This window comes from Dermacentor albipictus, chromosome 4 (genome assembly GCF_038994185.2).
Source record: "Dermacentor albipictus isolate Rhodes 1998 colony chromosome 4, USDA_Dalb.pri_finalv2, whole genome shotgun sequence".
NCBI lineage: Eukaryota > Metazoa > Arthropoda > Arachnida > Ixodida > Ixodidae > Dermacentor > Dermacentor albipictus.
Window position 1 is genome coordinate 3,183,561 of NC_091824.1, and position 23,126 is coordinate 3,206,686.

A 23,126-nucleotide genomic window follows, 5' to 3' on the forward strand; every position below is an offset into this window, starting at 1 on the left:
CGTTGTAACACAAGCAGACGACACTTGCTGTGTGCCGGAAGTGCTGAAGTGTGCTGAAAAATTGTTCTTGTGCATTCTCGTTATGTTACTTTCTTTTTATAAAAACAAATGAACTAATCTTCCAACTATTACGAAGATTATTTGTTCACCATAAAGTTGGAAAAATTATCAATCACGCGTCCTGGTCAGCCAATCGGATAGCTCGCCCCACTGACATCATGTAGGTGATTTCCGTCATATGGGTAGGGGCGACTTAAAATTCCGCCGAGCAGCGTGCTGCGATCGGCAGCGATGTGCATTTTTAAAAGCTTATAGACGAGAAAACCATGGCCAGGCGGCGCTACTGCGCCTCCTGACAACAGCGCCCCAATGTGGAAACGCCAAGCAGCGCGGTCGCGTCATGGCGCAGTCTCCGCATTGTTTACGTTGTGCCGTCCGCGCTTTTCTTCGCTGCTCGTTCTCACGGCGCTCCGTTTTCGACGGTGGCAGATCGCCTGCTGGGGCAACAGCGATGGAAAGATTGCCGTGCGGTTTCAAGAAGGTTGCCTACGCCGACAGCTTTTTTTCGTGGCGGCAACCTCACGATAGGGGAGCGTCTGCTTCCGAACATGTACGGCGTTGAACAAATTGTGGACGGTGATGTGAGAGCGCAAGCCAAGTGCGTGTCACAGGTGTCCGACAAGATTGTAGACGACGTCGAGTTAGAGGTACGCACCATGTTCAGAAATTTAGCCACTTTTATTTCAATTACAACATAAGTCGCACTGACAGCAGGAACTTCTGCTGTCATACTACTCGATGACTGCAGATCCATTGGGCTGCTTTTTGACGGTTCCGTGTCTTCACGAAGGCATGTTCTGGAGTCTGTTTCACACGTGTCTTGCTGCTGCTCAAGAGCTGTGTCGCTGCAGTACGAAAGCATATGTCCTGGTGGTGCTGACTGCTGAGAAGACTGTTGTGATTGCCAATGGTCTGTTTGGCGCCGCTTCCGTCTGCATCACATATAAATGAAACAGTATGTGTGCCTATTTGTTGTGGGGATTAAATTACTCCCAATAATATGTTTGCAAAGGTAACATTCCTGTGATTGTGTGCATATATTATTCTACAAGTGTGGTACCACTACAAGTTATGATACTTGCACACTTAGATACTTAGAAAGCATGGGCAAACAACAAACATAACGCGCATGTCTCGAGCAGCTGCTTTCCGATCTGCCGCTTCCCGACGCACGCGACGACCGCGGCTTGCATTAAATACGGTCTGCTACCACACAAAAGTAGCGTGCTGCCCCTTTCGTTACCTGCACAACTAATAATTTAAGTTGCAGCGTTTGGAAAAGGGAAATAATTCTCTTGAGCTCGTCCATGCCGATTGCGAGGGAAGGCACAGGACATCCAAATAAATTCGGGGGTTCTAAGTGCCAAAACCATGCCAAAACCACGAAATCATTATGAGGCCCGCTGTAATGGGGAGTCTCAGGAATAATTTTAACCACTGGGGGTTCTTTAACGTGCACAAAAATCAAAGCACACGGTAACAAGGGTCTTCTTGCATTTTTCCCCTATCGAAATGCGGCCGCCGTGGCTGGGAATCGAGCACGCGTCGTAGAGCTTAGCGGCGCAACACGCATGCATTTACCGCCAACAAACGGCGGATGCCACCACAATTCAACAATGCGACACGACTAAACAAATGGCCGAGCACTAAAACAGGCATATGAGTATTCCACTTTCAAGATATTACACGCGAATGCGAAAGTATGAGACTTACTTGACTCGGCGCACTGCAGTTATCCACGCTTGTCGTCTGTCCTTCTCGTACCACTTCCCAGGATATATGTAGAACTTCACGGGCGGCGTAGGACCTTTCGCGTTTTCGAGGCTGCTGTGGCAATCAACAACACATCAGTATTGCGGGCCACCTTTCCTGGCTGATGAGGTCGCACTCGGCATCGAAAAAACCACGCGCACGAGCGCTCCCGCCGTACAGAACACGGGCGCGCGCTAGCGCAGCGGCGACCCTCGAAACTTCCATTGGTCCGCTAGGGGAGCATTCGGCGCTGGTGCCGCGCGGGCAAACTTTAGGTTGCCTCATCTATAATAAATTACATGCTTTACGCATAGCACTTAGATGTGTCAATTAATGATCAGAAGGACCTACTCTAACGACTCAGTACGTTTGTAGAAAATCGTCAAAATCGTTTCAGGGTCCCTTTAGTGTGAACGGTGCTGGGTTGAAATGCGAGCGCAGTATGGCGAGCAGCTCACCCAGCGTCTTAACATGCGGTGGTGCTGGCTTGAGAAAGTCGAGCAGGAGACTGAAGACATGGGTCCCGCAGCTGGCCAGGACAGTGTCCCGTTGTTTGGCCTCGGGTGTGTCGTTAGCCCAGAAGAGCGTGTGGACTTGTTCCTCGTAAATTGGCCAGACGGATCCATCTTTCTCAAACGGCTTGAGCCTTTCATACAGCGGCATGGTGGCAGCAACGGGGGGCGCTGTTTCGCCGCTCGCAGCGGCGTGGGACGATCCGTGGGTCCTCGTCGCCAGGGTCACAATCCACCCAGGTTCGTGAACAAGGGAGGGCTCGAGGCTCCCTCCATTAGACAGATGCTCCGCAGCGTGGTGGCGACGAACGATGACTGACCCCCGAGCAGCTGTGCTCGCCGGTGTTTATTGGTGCAGTGACCAATGTTGCCTAACTGAGCCTGGCAGATCAACGAGCCTGGTGGGCCAATGAAGATTATGCCCGAGGTGGTGTCACGTGCTTGCTACAGCCTGTTGTGTACAGTAGTCAGTGTGCAAGATGTTTGTGCAGAGTCATTAAGACGCAGCTCATTGTCGGTCATCATGCGTTGCGGTGTGGGTTTGGGCTTAGAGTGTTGTGTGACGGAAGGGGTGTGGGGATGTGGAGAGGAGGATAAAAGTGGAAACTGTGCTGCCCAGCTTACCACCTGCTTTTTCTTGGCGGATCCATTTCCTTTATGGCCACGGTCCCTCGAATGGCCGCTGCTGGGAGTCCGGCCCTTGGAGCGGCCCTTGGAGCTACTCCGGTCAGTTTGGTGGTGATCCCCGGGTGATCCACAAGTGCGGCTGCATCCTCTAGTCCAGAGGTTCACCGCAGAGCTCCCCAGTGTTGTTGCCACTTGGGTCATATTTTGCTGAGCGCTCTGCTGAGTCGTCGTCCCGGGCTAGCCTTGCACTGGTCTGGCTGGGGGGCGCTGGTCCTTATGCTTGTTTTATTCACAACGCACGCGCAATTCGTTGTGTGGCGGCAGTTGACGCAAAGGACAGCGAGGGTCAGTAGCAGGATGAGCGCCGTTACAGTGAATACATTTAGGTGTGCACTCATGCTCCTTCGGTGGGTTTGAGATGCCACACGCCGGGCAACGGGGTTTGTCGGGCGTGGGACAGACGTCCGCGTGATGGCCTATCGACAAGCGCAAGCTGCACACCTGCTGACACAGTCAGTATACGTGGCAGGGGAGTTCTGCTCCGTACATATGGATGTAGTAAGGTAAATGGGTGTTGGAGAATGTGACCAGGGCCGTATTCATAGGTCCCATCATGCGAGCGTGTAAGACAGGGGCTTCTGAGAATCGGAGGTTTTCGAGCAGCGTCGTCATAGTGGTGTCGGGCTCAAGGCCTGAGACTACACCCTTGCAAGAGTTGTCTTGGGCGGGTTATGTACGCTTGAAGGGCGGGTTGAGTGAGGCCCATGGAGATGAATTGAACTTTCTGCAGCCATGCCGCGAGGTTCTCGTCCGGTGTGCTGAGCGGCACAAAATTTTGCTCACTTCAGATGCAAATAATGTGTCCATTGAGCCCGGTGTTGTCCAGCCCCGGTGCTATGCTAATGGCTCGGTTAACAGAAGGATGAGGCCACGCATTGAGGTTCAGGCTGTCTCTCGGGTGGAACACAATCTTGTAGTCGTCGACCGGCAGTGGTGGGAGTCGCGTGTTCGTCTTGCGGGGTGCTTCGGGTGCTAGAGGAGGCGGCAGGTTCGCAGTAGCTTCTGCTAAGCATTTCTTTTTCCGAGCCACGAGAAACCAGTTGGTGTCCTCCTCGGCCTGACCAAACGAAGCGTTGGCGTCCATTGTGGCAGGGGAGTGGGTGTCGTCGGTCTCCATCTGAGCGGACTAAATTGGCGTGGGAAAGAATGCGCACCCACGTCTAGGCTGGCGAGGTGAAGCGCAGGTAAGGCTCAGTGCGGTGGCCTTGGCGGTCCAAAACTTCTAAAGCCAATAAAATTTCATTAAGATATCTCAACAAACAAGAAAGTTGTTATCCGAGGGTAGCCTCCCGCTTTAATAATAGGAGAGCATACTATACATTTAGAACGACAGAAAGCTGAGCTAGTTGGTAAGGATTCATTATGCAAAAAAGGTGAGGCATGTAGACAGGACACAAGAGAAGTGGACAACACGAACGCCGACTATCAACTGAAGGGAGCACAGAGGCGAAAAATGAAAGAAGACACAAAATTCATCTGCGCATGCTCAGGAATGGTAACACCACGTGTCAATCGGGTACACGTGCTGGTCTACGTGAGAGATAACTGTTAAGGCACTTAATCTCTTCCTTATGTAAAGTAATCGAAGGCTGACTCACGCACGCACTTCCACCATTATAGATATGCCATGCCTCTACCATAAGACGCGTATCTTCATTCTTATGCCTGTACAGTATCGCGCATTCATCTAACTCTGGCTTGCAGTTACAATCTCGGCAATGTAGCGAAAGATTAGAAGGCGATCCACCGGTTAACGACCTTTTATGCTCCATTAGCCTCTGATTGATACACCGTCCCGTTTGCCCTACGTAGAACTGGCCACAGCTAAGGGGAATTCTATAAACCACACCCATATGACAGTCAGTAAACCTGTTGTTCTTATTGTGCTTCACTGGACAAATATCTGTTCTTTTTTTGCCTTTTAACTGCTCCTTTTTTCTCTGCACAGCAGCGCATATCTTACCTAGCTTATTGGGAGCAATGAAAGCAACATTAACATCATATCTACTTGCAACTTTTTTAAGCCTGTGCGACACTGAATGAATGTATGGAATAGCCACTACTCTTTTTTTGCTATTACTGCTTTCTGTAATCACGTCCGTCCCCCTCAAAACCGACTTTTTTAGGTGCTCAGCCACAGTGGCCACTGCTACACTAGGATAACCTGCTTCTAATAGGCGCCGGACCTGCGCATTAAAACTGGAGCTCATTTTGTGCATGCAGGATCTGGTGAGAGAAGACTTAAGGCACGACATTGCAATTCCGTTTTTTACTACTTTGGAATGCTTGGATTGAAAGTTTAGCAACGGCTTCGAAGATCTTGGGCAGTACTGCCAACAAACGTGATTTCGTTCGAAGACCAAGGAAATGTCAAGAAACTGAATTGAGCGTCGCTGAGGAAATTCCTAAAGAAGTCGGTTTAGAGGGGGACGGGCATGATTACAGAAAGCAGTAATAGCAAAAAAAACAGTGGTGGCTATTCTGTACATTCATTCAGTGTTGCACAGGCTTAAAAAAGTTTATTGCGTATTTGTTTATTCAAAGTTTATTGTTTATTTGGGCAGTGTATCAATCAAAGGCTAATGGAGCATAAAAGGTCGTTAACCGGTGGATCGCCTTCTAATCTTTCCCTGCATTGCCAAGATTGTTATAAAAGTTTCACTTAATGCAGTTTCCAAATGCAAGTATGGCATAATTCAGTGAGGATAGCTACTGGGCTTGTTGGTATGGCATGTCCTGATTTTGTTGTAGTGAAAGCTGAACAAGGACAACAAAAAGGCACAGCTGGCACACACAGCACTAACTTTCAACAATAGATTTATTTCTAGTTCTCGTCGCTATATAAAAGATCACCATACAAATTTTGGCGTTACTTCAGTGAAAGAAAGGAAAAAATTGAACAGATCGAACATAAAGGAAAAGTCCTGACACGAATTGAAGACTTATCTGATACTTTCAATCGCTTCTTTCAATCTGTTTATACAACAGACAAAGGTGATAAGTTAGGTGAATACATGAACGGTGACATGAGGACCGCAATGGAACCAGTTATTATCAGCCGTGAAGGTGTTTTACAATTGCTGCTTGAAGTAGACGCGAAGAAGGGAAGTGGACCGGATGGTCTACCTACTGAATTTTCGAAACGATATGCCGAATGGGTTTCCTTTTACTTAGAGATAATATTTGCGAAGTCAGTTGAAACTCGTTTACTTCTACAAGACTGGCACAATGCAATAGTAATCCCTGTTTTTAAAGATGGCAACTGCATGCAAGTAAACAATTACCGACCCATATCCTTCACGTCAGTTTGCTACAAGGCCCTAGAACATGTTATTGCAAAACATATTATTAGTTTTCTTGACACTAACGAGTTACTTTCCACAATCCAGCATGGATTTAGGAGCGGTCTTTCTACGGTGACACAGTTAACAGAAACACTCCATGATTTCTACTTGAACATGGATGCACACTTACAAATAGACGGAGTAAGTGTTGATTTTAGGAAAGCTTTCGATAGGGTTTCTCACCGTAAATTGCTTTTTGAGCTCGATAAAATAGGAATAGGTAAAGAAGTACTACAATGGATAGAGGCCTATTTGTCTGTGTGTCAACAGTCTGTAAATATTCAGGATGGCATTTCAAATCCATTGCACGTGTACTCTGGGATTCCCCAAGGTTCCATTTTGGGACCAATACTGTTTTTATTGTTGTTAATAATATGGGTTGTAGGAGTTGAGGAGGACGTCGGGATGAAACACTTGGCAGGTTTATATACATTATTTACAGTGAGACGTCAATTAACAGTCTTAGAGTCATTACGGGCTAGCAGCAACTCTGACGCTGCGGCCCGTCGCAAGAAGTTCGAGAGAGATGAATCAAGGGATGCTCTAAGAATGCTCTCCTGCTGCTCCTGGTCTGCGTCTTTTAAGCCCCTCGGTGTCGATGAGACACGTCACGTTCGGCCAATGGGAGAGCCTGCTCAGGTGACGCCATTTTCAGCCAATGGTAGGCACCCGTGCGATGGAGTCACACCCGGCGAAGAGAGTCGCTGCTCAGGTGTTTGTCTGAGGGCTTTCTTCTCCCTGTGGTCTTGCCTTGCTGACTTGCAATGTGCCGTCACATTAGAGGGTAGGGGGCGACACCGCCAGGTTGTCACGGCGCATTACACCTGTCTTTCTTCAGGACCCACTTTACCCACAACAGTGCCAGGACAGAAGAGTCCCTTCACTTTCGGGAAAAGCCAAGCAGTGAATAGCTCCATTGGCTGCACACGAAGTGGGGTCCGCCAACTTGTTTGCACGTGCCGTGCCTCAGGAACGTGGCATCCGTGCTTCTGCTCTCCTTAATTAGCTGTGGTGCAATTCGATGTGGTCTGGGGAACTCGAAGTAGGCTCAGGAAATGGTCCCATATCTAACAGCTCGTCCTCGCCCCGGAAGTTCGGAATGGCCGGCGAACTCAATTCGCTGGCCATGAGGAACGCTGAAAGGACCTGCAGGGTACTGGTGTCGAGCCTCATTTGATGAACTTCGGTATCCTGGGCCCTGGAGAACATACGTCAAACAAACAAAACAACACAGCGCTGTACCACGCGTAAGCGCAGGCTCTTCACCCCTGACTCACCAGGCTATTACTGAGTCAAAATGAACCCTGATCTTTTATTTCCCCAATTTCGACAAAGCAGTTCCAACCACCTTTCCAAACCGCTATCCATTTCTCCCCGAATGCTGACAAGACCAGAGTGCTATTGTTGTAGCAAAACAACGGGTCATTGCCATTGCAAACAAACAGTGAAAACAGTCGAACATAACTTAACTGGCCTAACTACACAAACAGCATGTTTTCAACCTATCGCAGTGGCGTATTTATCGCACGTATTGGTGCCACTGAACAGCCTGGTCTACTTCACAGGTACGTAATCACAAGCGCGCTAGCCTTGTGGTCACTAATCAGAATGCATACTTGCGTCGTAGGCAAACTTTTTATTACGCCTACTCACGTGTCTTTAGTCCCTACAAGACACGTAACCTAAACGAACAATTAAACTTGCGGGACTTAGCACTCCACAGAACCCTTAAAATAATGCGTCTTCTATTAACTAGTTCCAGGCATGCTCACTAAAGAATACGGCTGCCCTCAACACACACGAGCAACCGAAATAAATCAACATAAAGCAACATAAATCTGCTTCCTTCCGTCCACACAGGACACGCGCTAAGCGAACTAAGAATGCTTGTCAGTGCAAATGATGCACTTACTGAAAACCTACGCGGTTAACCTTAGAAAATAAAAACACGCTTATAAAAAAATAAGGTTAACTAAAACACACGCGCGTTACGATAGGCCTCTAACCGATAACCTTGACACTTCAGATTACTCACACACACAAAAAAAGAAAGCCTATCTACTCATTAATGAACATCTCGCGAGACTACAGGTTTACATAAAACGCATCTTTCCGATCTCGGAGCTTCTCGAACAAAAACACAAAGCTCATACCTTACATACTGAAAGAAACTAGCCTCAATTTGCGAAAATTTTTAAATGCTAAAAAAACTAAAACAAAACAGAACGTTTTACTTCTACGAAAGCTCTGTTTGCCTCCCGTTCCAAAGGTTTTCGACTGACTCGCTTTTGAGCCGTACTCGAGGTGGTCGCGGTCTGAAAGCTACCCTGGCTACCGGGGAACAACAAAAGGGCTGACCTACTATCAGCTCCCCCAAGACGTTACAGTCCCCTGCCAATTTGCGTCCTGGCGCCCCGTTTTCCTCACAAACTCGAGTGACCGCGTCGCTACTCCCCACCTAGTCTCGTCTTGCCTCCTTGTGCTTCTTCGTACTGTACGCTGAGCTTCGAAAAGAACGACAGAACGACGAGGAATGTAACTGCCCCGTGCCCTTTCTCCGCATCCGTGCAGAACACGCTTCACGGTCCCCCTTTGACCGGTGGCTCGAACGTGTTTGATGCGTCAACATCGTCCATGACGACCGCAACTTTCTTTTCTCCACGCCCTGCCCTTTTGGGTCTCACACCGTCTTTGGCGGCGCTACATTAGTCACCGCATTCCAATCCCTACGGCGCTTTTTTCTGCGGCACTTTTTCTTTGAATTCCTTTTCATGCCTCTCTCTCGCGCCTCATGCTGGCCGTTACACATTTCGTCGGCCCGGATCGGTCTCTTACCCGCACAGTCTGAGTGATTATCATTTAAATCGACTCTATCTTTGCCTCGACTGGCAGACAGCTCAACGGACTCTGGCACAATGCAGCAGGCTTTACTCGAGTTATGCAACTCGCACTCTTGTGAACTGCCCTCTACTGCATTGCCCAGCTCACGCTGTGCATCGACACACAGCCCGTCGGCCTTGAGCGTTGTCTCACGCGCACAGTCCGAATGATTCCTAATTAAATCACCCATCTCTAGGCTACCTAGACTGGCGGAGAGCCGCACTGATCCCTGAACAGTGCAGTTGTTCTCTCGTGAGCTACGGAGCTCACCATCCCGAGAACTACTCTCAACTGCATCGTCCAGCTCGCACATCACTTCGGCCCGCAGATCTGACCTGACATCGGTGCTCGCATCTAACGGGTTCAGCAGTACCCATTTCTTCGCTAGCAACCTCGCTAACATTACAAGCGACGCACGCGCGTGGTAACTGTGCCAATTTGTTCGCAGCTGGCCTAGCTGTCTCTACAGTCATCTGTTGGCACAGCACCTCGTCGCTCTCCCTGCGGCCTTTAGCGGCCTCTGTTGCCACTAAGGCATCGTTAGCAGCTGGCCTTTTCCCTTCACTTATGAATGTGCAGCCAATCTCACAGGCACCACTCTTCTCGTCGGCTTTTGGCGAAAATCAGCTAGACACTTTCTCATTCTTGTGCGCTGCACTACCTACAGAATTTTCAGACAGCCGTTGTCTCTGTGTCATTAACTGATCACAATACTGTATCTCTTTTAACAATGCTGCCTTCTCTCTCTCATACTTTTGCTCACGCTCACGCATACCTTCCTGATACTCACGTTCGCGTTCATTCTCACGTTCTTGACGCTCACGCTGACATTCTTGACGCTCACACGTAAGAGTAAGTTCTTGAAGCTCACGCTTCCGTTCATTCTCGCGTTCTTCACGCTTACGCTTACTCCTACATTCACGACGCTCTCGCTCATGTTCACGACGCTCTTCCTCCCGTGGTTCCTGTATCACCTCCCAAGCAAGCTCAATGCTTTTGTCATCATTGCCACTATCTTGAATTGCCTGTATGATAGCTGGCGTTTTCATCTGTTCGTCCACCTCAACTCCCAAATCGTCGCACACCAACAACAAGTCTAACCTCGTCAACTTTCCAAGATCCATGGCAGCAGCCCCGACTGGTGGTTAGAGCTGTTTTCCTTAATTAATTTGTGCAAACACACAAGGCAACAAATTCCCTATTCCCAGAACTATCAAAATGAATACACAACATTTGAGTCTGGCGAATCAAAAGGAAAAAACCACGCGCCCACTTACGGTTGCAGCACCCTGCCATCTGGTTCATCGGTCCGCTGTTCCCGGTTCCTCAGGACTCCCTGGGTCGAAGGCTCGCTCTTCTTCGCTACTCCCAGTTCCTTAGGACCTCTTTCGACGAAGGCTCTCTCTTCTTCGCTCTTCCCGGTTGCTCGCGACTCCTTTGGACGAAGGCTCTTTTTCGCTGATCCGGGTTGCTCAGGATTTCTCTCGACGAAGGTTGATCCGTAGCGCTGCCACCAGTTGATGCATTTGGAGGCGAACCCACCGCTAGCAACCAGTTGTAGGAGTTGAGGAGGACGTCGGGATGAAACACTTGGAAGGTTTATTTACATTATTTACAGTGAGACGTCAATTAACAGTCTTAGAGTCATTAAGGGCCGGCAGCAACTCTGACGCTGCGGCCCGTCGCAAGAAGTTCGAGAGAGATGAATCAAGGGATGCTCTAAGAATGCTCTCCTGCTGCTCCTGGTCTGCGTCTTTTAAGCCCTTCGGTGTCGATAAGACACGTCACGTTCGGCCAATGAGAGAGCCCGCTCAGGTGACGCCATTTTCGACCAATGGTAGGCGCCCGTGCGATGGAGTCACACCAGGCGAAGAGAGTCGCTGCTCGGGTGTTTGTCTGAGGGCTTTCTTCTCCCTGTGGTCTTGCCTTGCTGACTTGCAATGTGCCGTCACACTAGAGGGTAGGGGGCGACACCGCCAGGTTGTCACGGCGCATTACAGCCGTCTTTCTTCGGGACCCACTTTACCCGCAACAATGCCAGGACGGAAGAGTCCCTTCAGTTTCGGCAAGAGCCAAGCATGAATAGCTCCACCGGCTACACACGAAGTGGGGTCCGCCAACTTGTTTGCACGTGCCGTGCCTCAGGAATGTGGCATCCGTGCTTCTGCTCTCCTTAATTAGCTGTGGTGCGATTCGATGTGGTCTGGGGAATTCGAAGTAGGCTCAGGAAATGGTCCCGTATCTAACACGGTGCACTAGTTGAACCGCCTGTTAAAATGAAACTTTTTGCCGATGATTGTTTGATTTATACCCCAATAGGCTGCGAAGGTGACCAAATTAATCTGAATAGACGTTGACAGGCATTAGATGAGTGGTGTTTAAAATGGGACATGGAAATAAACTATATCAAAACAACATTTACGCATATTCGCACAAGTAGAAGCAAACTTTCCTGCATATACCAAATTGTAAACCATCCTCTGAATAATGCAGCTTCTTTCAAATACTTAGGAGTCAGTATTATGCACACATTGCAACGGCACTCACACACTGATAATATATGTTCCAAGGCAAACCAAAAGCTATACCTTTTAAAGAAATAACTGGAATGCGCTACACGGGACGTGAAATCAACAGCCTACAAAATTTTTGTACGACTAGTCTTGGGGTGTGCTTGTGTTGTGTGGTCCCCTCATCAGAAAGCCCTGAAAACAAAAATAGAAAGAATACAAAGATTGGCAGTCTGTTTCATATGCGGTAAATACCGACGCATGGAGTCTGTTACAGCCTTGTTAAAATCTTGTGAACTAGAGCCTCTGGAGGAAGGCAGACCTAAGCATAGGCTAAAGTTTCGTTTTAAAAACATGAATGGGCGAACAAAAACAAACAAGGATCTATATCTACAACTTTCAGGAAGGAGATGCGATCATCTAAACAATAGTAGAGCCATTCAACCTTATTTAACACATATTGACGCTTTTCGTTTCTCCTTTCTTCCTGGCACGGTTGACATGTGGAACAGATTGCCTAATGCAGTTGTGAGCAACGAGGGCTCTGCCGATTTGAAAATGCGTTACTTTCTTTTGCGAGGATGGATACTAAATTTTTACTACGAGCATTTTTGTTGACTTTTCTTTGTATAACTACTGTTCTTTGCTCCTTTCTTTTTCTCGTTGTTGCTGTTGTTAACTACCAAGAGTGCCAGTGAATTTGTATGTTACATAGAAAGAAAATTATGTATCATGTATTCTTGACACATCACCCTCCCTGTAATGACCCAAGAACGGGGTTTACAGTATCAGATAAATAAATAAATAAATAAATAAACATGTACATCCTTGAAACATCATACAACATGTGTAAAATTTCGCCTAAAATAAACAAGAAAATAAACAGGGAACCACATGCAAGCACTTTTTTTACTCGCATATTCACAGACATGTACACATTCAGTGTGAACAAAGATAATCGAGTTCTTTTGAGGGTAATGAAATGGAAGGTTTACTGACACATGCGTTGCCGTACGTTGATATGTGTCTAGCTTCTACTATCAAGCCCGTCATCTCACACCTGCTTCTACCCATGATGACTGTTTCTTTAAATATAGGTTTGCATTTGCACTCTGGCAATGGATGGCAAGAAAGCTGTCAGCGGCCACATTGTTTACTTTGTTATTGTGTTCTCGTAGCCGCTCATTTATGCATCTACCTATTTGACCAATGTAGGATCATCCACACCCGTGACGCAATTAATGAATTTGATTTTATGTTCCTTTTCGCATGCGGTACGTGTGATTCTTTCTGGCCTTGTGTTTCTACACAGGCTGACCAATTTATTAGGCGCTGAAAATACAACGTTGATGCCGCTCCTTTTAGCAATCTTCTTTTATTTATGGGAGAACCCGCGTATGCAGGGGATGACGGCAAGCTTTCTTTTGTGTATGCTTGTACCATGCACCTGCTCCGAACTGCTTTCCCATGCCTTCTTAAGCAGTCCTTCTGTGACTGACACAAACACGTGGCTCAGGTAACCAGCGCCTCTTAAATGCGAGGCTTGCCGTCTGAAGCTATCGTACATTAGGTGTTGGCATGATTTTTTCAGTGCTTCGCTGAAACACATCTTCGCGATTCCCCTCTTCACAAGCTTTGTATGCGCGGAATGAAATGGTAAAAGTGGCTTACTTGCCCTAGGTTCGTAACACCAGCAGGTTTCGTTATCGGTGAGCACAAACTTAATGTCAAGGAATCTAATCCTCCCGTCACATGGCATTTCAAAGGTCACTTCTAGTGGATTTAGACAGTCACGAATAATGGTAAAAACAGGAGCACATTCATTAGTAAAACAAGCAGATGAACATTCAATTAGAACTAAAAAGTCGTCAACATATCTAAAAACTTTTACAACCTTAAATTCGTGAAGGCGCTGTGACAGGTCTCTGTCAAGTTTGGCTAAAAAGAGATTACTTAGCACTGGTGCTAGGCAAGAACCTATACACACTCCTTGTTTCTGCAGATACAGGGTACCTTTGTTCTCGATAAACGTAGATGACAAATAAAACCTGAGTAATTCTAAAAAATTGTCAATGGATGTACCTGCTTCCGTGTTAAACCTAACGGCACCATATGTATCTATGCAACTGTCAATACAGGTTAATATAATTCTGATTGTGGCAGAGAATAATAAAGGTCTTTAACATCGGCAGAGAAGGCCTTTAAACGTTGATTTTCATGAGCTCTTACAAAATTTAAAACCTCCTCAGAACTCTTTGTCAGGAAAGGGTCACTGATGTCTAACAAGTTTAGTTTTTCTTGAAGGTACATGGCGACAGATTTCTGCCACATGTCCCTCTCAGAAGCTATCACCCTGAACGGTACACCTTCTTTGTAAGTCTTAGTGCTAAAAATTACTTCAGACAATTCCATTTTTTTTTATGCTGCTCACCACACCTTGCGGATACATCTTTTTACACAATTGTTGTGCTTTCGCTCTGACCTTAGTACAAGAAATCTAATTTCTCTCATTAATAACTGCCTAAATATCGTTTATAGCTTTCTCGTTGAACTCTTCATGCCGAAAACTGCGAAGCTGCCTTCTTTATCAGCTGGAAGCACACACAAATCATGCTGTAACAGGTTTTATTCGCCATGTTTCACAGGTAATTTCTGACGTGGAGGCTTATAGCTTTTCAAGTCATCAACACATTCAGATTTGATCCTCATAGCCTCGTCCTCTGGAGCCAGTCTAGAGACCTGACGCACAATAGATAAAAGTTCAGGCTTTTTCTTCAGGGGTTGCAGGGCAAACTGGTCCAAGCCCCAAGACCTCGCGCACAGGTTCAGGGAGCCAGAATCATTCCAATATATGTATGTTGCAAGTCGCATTCACGCACACTTTGCTCACCCAGTCACATAGATGCTTCAGCTGAAGATTCCAATGGAACTCCGTCAGTTGGTCTGCCAGCCGCAGATGCTTTCAGACTTGCATTTCTGCTGTTTGTGGTTCATAAATGCTGCGCAGCTGCGTCCTCAGAAAGGCTCTAAAAAGTCGAGCCTGTCAGAGCCATTCTGAGTGCTGGATTTTGAGAATCCTTGTCCTCTGTACTGAGGATGTACTTCTTTGAATAGACACCTAATGCATGATATCTTCGGATGGCAAGCCTCGCGTTTAAGCGGTGCTGGATTCCCTAGCCACATGCTTGTATCAATCGCAGAAGGACTGCTTAAGAAGGCACAGGAAAGCAGTTCGGAGCAGGTGCATGGTACAAGCACTAACATGAACAAAACAAAGCTTGCTGTCATCCCCTACATACACGAGTTCTCCCATAGATTAAAGAAGATTGCTGGAAGGAGTGACATCAACTTTGTATTTTCAGCGCCTAATAAACATAAGGCCAGAAAGAAAGGAAGAAAAGAAAGAACACAAGGCCAGAAAGAAAGGAACATAAAAACAAATACATTGATTGCATCGCGGGTGTAGTGTACCGCATTCCTCTCGGGTGTGGACAATTTTACATTGCTCAAACAAGTATATGCATAAATGAGCGGCTACGAGAACACAATAACAAAGTAAACAATGTGGCCGCTGATGGCTTTCTTGCCGTCCATTGCCAGAGATGCAAATGCACACCTAGATTTAAAGAAACAGTCGTCATGAGTAGAAGCAGGTTGAGATGACGCACTTGATAGTGGAAGCTAGACACATATCAACGTATGGCGGCGCATGTCATGGCGGCGCATGTGTCAGTAAACCTTCCATTTCATTATATTCAAAAGAGCTCGATTATCTTTGTTCGCGTTGAATGTGTACATGTCTGTGAATATGTGAGTCAAAAAATTGCTTGCGTGTGCTTCCCTGTTTATTTTTTGGTTCATTTTTACCGAAATTTAAACGTGTTGTATGACGTTTCGAGGGTGTATATATAGCGACAAGAACATGAAATAAATCTATTGTTGAAAGTTAGCACTGTGTGTAGCAAGTATGTGACGCCCCCTCGGACATAATCTTGGTTCGCCCGCCAAGCTTGGTGACCTGCTAAAGCTCGGCAGGCAACGTTGGTCACCGCACCACAATAAACACCGACAAGCACGGCTGCTCGCCGGTCAGTTTATAGTGGTGCGGTGACCAATGTTGCCTGCCGAGCTTTAGCATGCCACCAAGCTTGGCCAGCTAAAGCGCCTAATGCAGACGCGACTCCTGGAGCTTCCCGATCCGTCGCTGGACAACGCCGTGAAGGCAGCACTGGCAATGGAAGCTGCCGCCAAGGACGCCGGCGAGATTTCCCGTGCGACTGGCTCACCGTCGGCGGAAGGGGCGGTTAACAAGTTCGCGACAAAGGGCAGTACCTGCTGTCGCTGTGGTGGTGCCCACTCCCCTTCACAGTGCCAGTTCTCTCAAGCGCAATGCTTTACGTGTGGGAAAACTGGGCACCTGGCACGCGTATGCCGAAGGAGGAAGACGAACAGCAAACAGCAGCAGCAGCCTGATTCAAGCCCAGGTACCAGACAAGCCCACGGCCAGGGTAGCCGTCGCAAGCATATGCGGCGGAGGCGTGTGGCAGCAAGCTCAAGTTCTTCCGTGGCCAGGCTCCACGTCGTGGCCGAGGACCCGCTGATTTTCGACATGTGGCACACAGGCTTTGTACCGTCGTCTGTGCCACCATACCTGCTGACCGTCGAAATCTGCGGGCACCCCATTTCCATGGAGCTGGACACAGGGGCCAGCGTGTCTGTAATGGCCGGGAAGCTCTTCAAGCGTGCTTTCCCCGGCGTGTCTGTCGAGGCTTCGGGCGTGATGCTGCGCAGCTCCTCCGGGCAACTCTCCCAGGTCCAGGGTCAGGCACAGGTCAGCGTTCGTTTTGGCGACAGGGAGGCAACCCTTCCCCCTTTACTTAACGAAGGGGTCGTCGCTGACACTGCTGGGCCGAAACTGGATTCATGTACTGGGCATTCGTCTGCCAGAGTACCCGGAAGCCAGCCTGCATGTGGTGCAGAGCTGCCAAATCTGCCAGGAGCATCAGTGAGCCTCGCGTAATGTGGAAAGCACCCCCTGGCCATTCCCACAGAGACCCTGGTCCCGCCTACATGTGAATTTTTGGGGCTCTGGCGGTGGTGGCAGAGCAGCCTCCCTGTGCTTGGAGGACCTGCTGAGCCAGCTCGAGGAACAGCGGGAGCTGGCATTGGCACAGCTGCTGGAGCTGGAACAGCTTCAACATGGCCACAAGGAGGCCCTGAAGATGGTGGAGCGGCTGCAGTCGCTGCCCGAGAGCCTGGTGTTGAGCACGGCCGAGTAAAAGTGCCTGCAGAGCCAGTTCTCCGTGCTGTACAACGAGAGCATGCAACTCAAGACTCAGCTGGACGAGTGTCGCTCCTTGCTGTCGACAGCCAAAAACTCACACCTTCGCCAGATTGAGCAGATGGAAAGCGAGGAGCTGGTTGTCCAGAAGAAGCTTCGGTCGGAGGTCATCTGCCTAGAGGACAACATCGCGCAGATTCGTCGAGAGTACGAGAATCTACGCATTGAGTTTGAGGCATCGTCGGTGTCCAGCGAGCAGGCTCAGCCAATCAACTGGGAGATGCGGCACATTATAACGAGCCTGCAGAGCCACAACAGGCAGCTCAAGAGCGAGGTCTCTCGCAGCAAGCGCAAGCTGCGCCAGGCCCAATCAGAGATGCAGAAGGTGAAGCAGAAGCCGGCTGCTGACCAAGGGTGCGTCCCGGGCCTTTGCCAGAGTTGCGCACTCCAGTTTTCGCCAGGAACTTCCGTCCTGGCCCACCCTGGTCTGCGGGACAGGTGGTCTCTCCTGCCAGTGCCTCATCGCTGCTCGTGCGCATGCCAGACGGGGCCATGTGGCACAGACACGCCGACCATGTCAGGCCTCGCCTCGGGACCTGGCCAGCACCCCCCGACTGCCACTTCTGAGTTCCAGCCCGCAGGAGGACTAGCGCAGCACCAGTCACTCCCAGCAGAGCACCACCTACCTTGGAGGCGGCAACCGTAGCCAGTGGTGCGGCACCCGTTGGACCAGTGTCGAGCCCAGCACCACTCGCAAGGCCGACCACTACGAACCCTCCGGATGGAGCAAAGCTGGCTCAGGCAGCACCCGGCGTTGCCACACCCGACCCGTCAACACTGGTGCCCAGGCGGAGTACTCGACGGCGGAGGCCACCAGACCGTTACTCGCCTGGGTAGCAGGCACCGTCGACCCAGCTAGGGTGGAGGCAGAGCCTCATATTTTGAATGTGCATGTTTGTTTTTTATTTAACAAACAAACTAGGGGTAAGGGGATGTAGCAAGTATGTGACGCCCCCTCGGACATAATCTTGGTTCGCCCGCCAAGCTCGGTGGCCTGCTAAAGCTCGGCAGGCAACATTAGTCACCGCACCACAATACTGTGTGTGTCAGATGTACCTTTCTGTTGTTCTTGTTCAGCTTGCACTACAACAAAATAAGGCATAATTCATGCTTGACACTTCAGCAAGCAACTGGAGGCTGACTGTAAGTGGCATTTTAAATGATTCAATGATTTATGCACTGTGCTGATTTATTGCAACATTCATTGGGTGAGGCCGTGGATAAACACATCAGCGGAGATAGAGGAAGGTTCTATGGCGGTCTGGAAAGGCTGGTCCCATTGGTCAGCACCCTACCCGCCGTGGTTGCTCAGTGGCTATGGTGTTAGGCTGCTGAGCACGAGGTCGCGGGATCGAATCCTGGCCACGGCGGCCGCATTTCAATGGGGGCGAAATGCGAAAACACCCGTGTACTTAGATTTAGGTGCACGTTAAAGAACCCCAGGTGGTCAAAATTTCCGGAGTCCCCCACTACGGCGTGCCTCATAATCAGAAAGTGGTTTTGGCACGTAAAACCCCATATATTATTATTATTATGGTCAGCACCCATGATTATATTTGCAGCACCAGTGTCACATTGCCATGAAAATGTTGTACTTCGTAATATCAGCTCAACTTGACAACAATTTTTAGGTCATGCTCCCTTTATTTGGTTTGGAGATTTTTGCGAACACACAAGCCTTCATTATTCCACTCAGTAAGCACACAGACGATATTAAGGTGCCTCGTCTGCAGACATCGGTCACCTCTTCATTTACATTTATTTTCTTTTTCAAGCATCTGGGGTGTGCCTGCCACACACGATAGCAGGAACACTGCCCTTGCACTCTTTTGCATCACTTGAAGAGCTTCGAAAGCGAAAGAATCTTCCAAATTCTGCAGAAAACTGAAAAGAATATGGTAATACACCTTAACGAATTTAATTTTTTTAACAGGGAAGTTGCATTTAGGTGGAATTAAAAATTGGAGTGCAGAGGACATTTTAGTGTGTACAAATTAGTTTGGAGTAGTAAATTAAGTTTACCTGCTGCATTGAGATTTGTAGAGCAAGTGTTGGTGTGTGTGTGCATGCGTGTGTGCTCATGCAACTGTTTCTTTCAAAAGTGGGAATGTGCAGTTTTGCTGTGCACTCACACTGTTGTCATATGTTTGTAGCAGGTGGTGTGCAACCTGGTGGGGGGCAGCCCTCGGCCAGCCCTGCGTATCCAGGGGGCACCGTTTCTGCCTGCTCCCCGCCTTATCACAGTCGCCCAGCAGGGACCCCCTGCCACAGCCACGCCCATGCTGCTGGCCACACAGCCCACCGTTGTCCTCGGTCAGTAACCAACACCCTCGGTGGAACCTCACTTCAAGCAGCACCACGACGTTAAATAAGCCTAATGAGAACAAGGCTAACTGTATATTATTCAGGGCAAAATGCATACATGTACATTAATATGTGGCGAGGCTGGCTTGTCACTTATAAAGGTGCAATATAAAGAGCAACAAGCTTGGCACAGTCCTTTTTGGGAAGCCTGTCTGGGCTTCCTGTGCAGCATCCTGGTTTCTTTTGCAGAAAGATTGAAAATTGAGTCGTTTGGTACATTTTGAGAATTACAGTGCAAAATGACTGGACAAGAACGCAGGGCACAGGCTGATCACTTGCAGGTTAGCCTGTAGGGTCGGGTGCGTAACAATGTTTCCTTTATGTGCTTCCAGTTGCCAACTGATTCAGCCTTGCCCTGCAGTTAACTAGCCTCCTAGTTAGCTCCAATGCAGTCAACAGCCAGTTATTCGGAGAGCCCCGTGACACTGCCACTCGCCCTATAGACTTAAGGTAGAGTCGAATCTTGTTAATTCAAACACGCTTAATTCGAACTTCCTGTTTATTCGAACTGACGCTGGGGTCCCGTCAAAGTTATGTGTAGTCCAATGGGCAAAAATGCCCAGTAATTCGCAAGCGCAAGCATTTACAACAGTTAATTTAACATACCGCACTCCGACAATGCTCTCAGCAGCACACCAAATCATGCGGCGGTGCCTCCAACCATCATTGCTCTGACCCCACCATACAGGAAAAGCTTAGGGGAGAGCTGTCAATGCCACGCCTGAAGAAAAAAAAAACTGTGGCAGAAGTTTCACCCTCTTTCAAGTACTGTAGCAAGGCCACCATTTCTGCGTCGCATCGTGATGTCCCGACACACTAGTGGCAAAACGCGTGCCGCGGGTTGGATTGGTTCTGGGTCGATTTTTTACAGCTTGCTGCAGTAGCAAGCTGCAAACTGGTGTCACGCGGACCCACCCAACCACTCTATTCGTACTCATCTCTGGTTAGGTCAGACTGCTTGTTTCATGCTATCATCTGCATGCGTCAGCTCTTGCTCGTGTTTGTTTTAGTTGGTTTGGTTTGGTCTCGTTCACGCTTGTTGTTTTACAGTGATGAGTCTAAACTGAGACGTCCCGATGGAAAGGTTGTTTGCAACAGTGCACCATATCCGATTCTATGTGACAAGAGAGGCCACGAATACAAGGATGCGAAGGCGACACCCAGTACTTCATTCTCCTTGTATTTTAACGCAATACCGTTTAGGAGCCCGTGTCACAGAAAATCTGCGCCGGCATCAGATGTCATTTCGGCAAAAAGATTTTTGAGCCACTTATACACAGGCCGTCCAGTGATGCAAGAAATTTACTGAACTAATTGAATTTCTCAAGCTAAAATACGTAGAAAAATCTTAAACTACGACATACATGCAACCTACAGACATGATAGCTCTCGGATTGTAATTGATTGTAAGAGAAAACAATTCTGTTGCACGAAAACTCAAAGACACCACTTTTCCATTATTTCCACAATTCACAGACCGACCACGGCGTCCGCCATTTGTGCACGTCGGGGTGTCTCGGGGGCCACAGAGCGGTGGGCCCCCGGTTCCTTGCAATAGCTGGCGCTCGCCCCCCGCTGCATCACGGCCCACGCAAGAGGCTGTGTTTCTACCACAAAGTCCGCCTTCATGCATAGCATTCGCGGCTAGCGTTTCCTGGTAAACATTACGGCTTTGTACGCTCCAGTTGCCGGGTAGCATGAGGAACAGTCAGGGATCTTTGGATGCTATCGTGTTCCACTCTTAAAGGCGAAGCTTAAGGGTCCTCTAAATTTTTGAACGCAGCGACGCTGCAAGAGACGGGAGCGCACCAACATGATTATGATCAGCGGCAACAACTTCGTCATCTTGATAAGACATGACTCACGTTATGAACGCAGGATGAAGAACGTAAGCTTCATCAATACTTCTTTTTGGGCAGGTTGGTTCATCTTGAAACATATGGGTAATAGAGCAAACAGACGACCACATGAAGAGAGACACGTACACACAATTGCTGACTAACAACTGGTTTTATTGGCAAGGATAGCACACCTTATATATGCCAGAGTGAAACAAGGGAAATGAAAGAGAAAAACATGTCAAGGGTGATAGCATGCCAACAACGCATGCGCAATACAGCCAACCAAGTGTAACAAAACACAGACAATTCTTTTTCTTTTTCATTGCCATCTGAATCCCCAAGAGCCACATGCAGAACATCAAATTCAGCGTCAAAGAGAGTAAGGGAAGGGGTGCTGAAGCACTTGCTACGAAATTTTCTAATGTGGTAGGCTTCTAAACTGATTGCTCTTTCCTAAAACTGTCGTTTCTTTCAACTAGGCCACACAATCCATACACTTGCTAGCGTGTGCAACTAAATGTGTGTATTTATCATACAGTTTTTCAGTTTTTGAGCGTGTTCCCCCCAACAATCATTGACACAGCAACCAGTTTTGCCGACGTAAAACATCCCGCATGGCATGGGAATGCAACATACCACTCCAATGGAACATTTAACTATGGCTGTTGGTGCGTCTTCTGGCATCCACGTTTTCTGGCATTACAGATACCTGGATACAAGTTTGCCAGCTTACTTGGGGCAGAGAAACAAATTGGCAAGCTGTGCCTACTACTTGCCACCTTTTTAAGATTGTGGGAAAGTTTATGGATGTAAGGGAACACCTCAGGCTTAGGTGCTTTTCGTTGATCCTCAGCCGTTGTACTTCCCGATCCACACTAGAATTTTTGAAGGAGGGTTTCTGAAACTACAACCAAGACTAAGACAACGAACCCTGCAGCCAAAAGACAGCTTACCTGATTATTAAAACTGGGCTTAATCTGATGTGGGCATGATTTTTAGAGAGCCGATTCCATACACAACACCGCTATTCCTCTCTTGTCTTGGAGTATGCTGAGTGAAAGGGCAGCAACAATCAGTGCCATCCATCAAGCTGGCGAAAAAGCAAACTGCTTTCCTCTCGCCCTTCCTCACAACTGTGCTCCCCTCACGCTCCTTCTCAGCTCCCTCGCAACTCACTCACCTTTGACGCTCACCACGCGCTGCCGGACAGGCCGCCATTGGAATATGAACCTGGCAACGTTTAACGCTAGAAAGTTATCTAGTGAGGCGAGTCTAGCAGTACTATTGGAGGAATTAGAGGGCAGTAAATGGGACATAATAGGGCTCAGTGAAGTTAGGAGGCCAAAAGAGGCATATACAGTGCTAAAAAGCGGGCACGTCCTGTGCTACCGGGGCTTAGCGGAGAGAAGAGAACTAGGCGTCGGATTCCTGATTAATAAGAATATAGCTGGTAACATACAGGAATTCTATAGCATTAACGAGAGGGTGGCAGGTCTTGTTGTGAAACTTAATAAGAGGTACAAAATGAAGATTGTACAGGTCTACGCCCCTACATCCAGTCATGATGACCAGGAAGTCGAAAGCTTCTATGAAGACGTGGAATCGGCAATGGGTAGAGTGAAAACTAAATACACTATACTAATGGACGACTTCAATGCCAAGGTAGGGAAGAAGCAGGCTGGAGGCAAGGCACTGGGGGAATATGGCATAGGCACTAGGAATATCAGGGGGGAGTTATTAGTAAAGTTTGCGGAACAGAATAATATGAGGATAATGAATACCTTCTTCCGCAAGCGGGATAGCCGAAAGTGGACGTGGAGGAGCCCGAACGGCGA

At 48.2% G+C, this 23,126-nt stretch overlaps 1 protein-coding gene across 6 annotated transcripts in view; it reads left to right on the forward strand.

The window, feature by feature from the left end:
- The window catches only part of LOC139059016 (nuclear factor related to kappa-B-binding protein), a 617,245-nt gene that overhangs the window by 459,639 nt on the left and 134,480 nt on the right, over positions 1-23,126 (forward strand). For 5 of the 6 annotated variants that reach the window (XM_070536799.1, XM_070536801.1, XM_070536802.1 and 2 more), the window contains one exon: positions 19,240-19,399. In XM_070536799.1, the coding sequence (XP_070392900.1) occupies positions 19,240-19,399 (160 nt within the window). The remainder of the gene's footprint in view (positions 1-19,239; positions 19,400-23,126) is intronic. The other variant, XM_070536798.1, reaches the window with a different exon arrangement.